The sequence below is a fragment of the Neolamprologus brichardi genome, chromosome 11 (genome assembly GCF_056152115.1).
Source record: "Neolamprologus brichardi isolate AB-2024 chromosome 11, ASM5615211v1, whole genome shotgun sequence".
NCBI lineage: Eukaryota > Metazoa > Chordata > Actinopteri > Cichliformes > Cichlidae > Neolamprologus > Neolamprologus brichardi.
In genome coordinates, this window is record NC_142114.1 from 31,848,841 (window position 1) to 31,851,013 (window position 2,173).

The 2,173-nt window shown below is 60.0% G+C and overlaps 1 protein-coding gene across 1 annotated transcript; it reads left to right on the top strand.

The window, feature by feature from the left end:
* Positions 1 to 728: 728 nt before the first annotated feature.
* On the top strand, positions 729 to 1,824 carry gbp (glycogen synthase kinase binding protein). Its single transcript, XM_006805592.3, has one exon. The coding sequence runs from the start codon at positions 830 to 832 to the stop codon at positions 1,280 to 1,282; it is 453 nt and encodes a 150-aa protein (XP_006805655.2). The 5' UTR covers positions 729 to 829; the 3' UTR covers positions 1,283 to 1,824.
* The last annotated feature ends 349 nt before the right edge of the window (positions 1,825 to 2,173 follow it).

The window sequence follows — 2,173 nt, forward strand, 5'->3', positions numbered from 1 at the left end:
TTCAGGAAGTGGTGACTGTTTTTACACACACACACACACGGAGGAAACCTCAGCCGAGCGCTCTGATTGGCTGCTGCACCACGTGTCTGCAGTGATAGTAGCTCCTTTTACGGTGGTGAGGCTCGTTGGCGGCGGAGCATCAGGTTCAGACCGGCTGCTACTTCTCAGAAACAAACGTACACCGTGTTCCCACACGCGCGCGCACACGGGACCTCCACCCTAACAACAGTGACTTGAGTTTCCCGCCATGTTAATAAAGTCTATTGAATGGGGGACGGGAAGACAAACCGGAAACACTCCGGGATGATTTTATACATGTGCAGAAGCGCGTGCCACCTTCACCTGAAGGCTCCCACAGTTCAGTGGACTCGTGAACGCGCACGGGCTAGCAGACAGCAGGGGGGTAGCGTGTGCGCGTGCTCCTCTGTGAGTGTCACACGGACTCGGGCCTTTGTTTGTTTTGCCTGCACACGCGCCGTTATGTAACGCCCGCGACGGCGGAGCGGCCCAATGCGCGCGGGGCCGGGGGGGCGGGACGGGAAGACCCCGTTTCGCGGGGCTCCGGTGCTCTCGTCCGGAGCTCTGGCACCGGAGCAGCAGGAGCGCCCCTGAGAGGATTAAGAGTGAACCGGAGCCTCGGCGCCGCGCTGTCGGGACCGGCTCTGTGTTTGGGTTGGCCCCGCTCCCCCGCCTCTGCGGGCACTTGGTACAGTCCGCAGCGCGTCAGCCATTGTTTACAAATGAACTGAGAGAGCAGCGAGGACGCCGAGCACCCACACAGCACCGACCCGCACCAACACAACGAAGGACCAGACGGAGGACTGCCGCCATGCCGTGCCGGAAGCATGACTACCTGCTGCTGGAGCAGTCGGTGACCGTGGACTCAGCGGAGGTGGACGCACTGGTGACGCGGATCGGAGAGGCGCTGCAGCTGCACGGCTCCGCCCAAACGCCGGTGTCGGTGAGCCGTCTGCACGGCCTCGCCGGCGGCCCCGGGACCAAACCGGCGGCCGGCGGTGCAGGGGCTCCAGCGCAGGCGCGGACCGGCTGCTGCATGCGGCTCCGGAGCCGCCGGGGGCCGCGGGCCGGCGGCAGGCCGAGCCCGTACGGCGTTCCCGGCTCCGGAGACTCGGACTGGGACCGGATCCGCCCCTGGAACCGAAAGCGGCTCGGCGGGGCGGAGGACGACCCGCACCGGCTGCTACAGGAGCTGCTGCTCTCCGGGAACCTGATCAAGGAGGCCGTGAGGCGGTTGCAGCTGTCCGCGGACTGCGGAGACTGAGCCCGGGCACCGGGCACGGACTCACACCTGAGCCACTCACCGGAAACTCCGCTCGGACTTTTTCTAATTTCTCCGTTTGGTCGCGAGGCCGGCAGCTAGCTCAGCTATGCTAACGATGTTTATGTTTGACTGGGGGAGGGGGGTGCTCACCTTGAGGCCAGGTAAAGGTGAGGTTGCTGTCAGGCACACACGTGGCTGCTCTCTGCTTCACGAGGAAATGAGCAGCTGGGTTTGTTTACAGTCTCATGGTGGGGTTTTACCTGCACAGGTAGGGGGCCGGGCTGCCCCTTGGGCCTGTGTGGGCTCAGGTGCTCTCACCTGTGGGAACTCCCAGCAGGACTTGTGTTGTTGTACTTTTTGTTGTGTGAAGAATGCCTCTGCTCCGTACCGGAGTACCTGCCGTTCCTGAGTATTCAGGCTTTTGTTGTCTTAATAAACTCACCTGTTTTTTTCACACCTGTGCAGAGTGTCTTTGTCAGAGCACTGCCGTTACTGAATCACACCTGGACGAATACACTGATTGGACAGATCCATAAGACCGATCAGCTGATTAGCATAGGTAGCTTCAGACAGGTGTTACTGATGTGAAATCAGCTGATCTCACATCAGGAGATAAACCTGGAAACACGTTGTCTTATTTTCTAGGTCTGAAAGCTTTCCGCCCTCGTCTGAGGACCTCCTGCAGGAGGAGACTCCAGCAGGGACGCTCTGACCACACCTGCTGGTTTAACCTGCCACATTGTCCAGATGAGTCAATAGAGGTGTTTGATTCTGCACAAGTCTGATGGTTTAAAGCTCAGTAATGAGCGCACACACACACGTCCCCCCTCCTCTTCCTGTGGTCGACGTGATCTTAGAGGCCACACGCTCATTATCAGCCTTTAAATACCC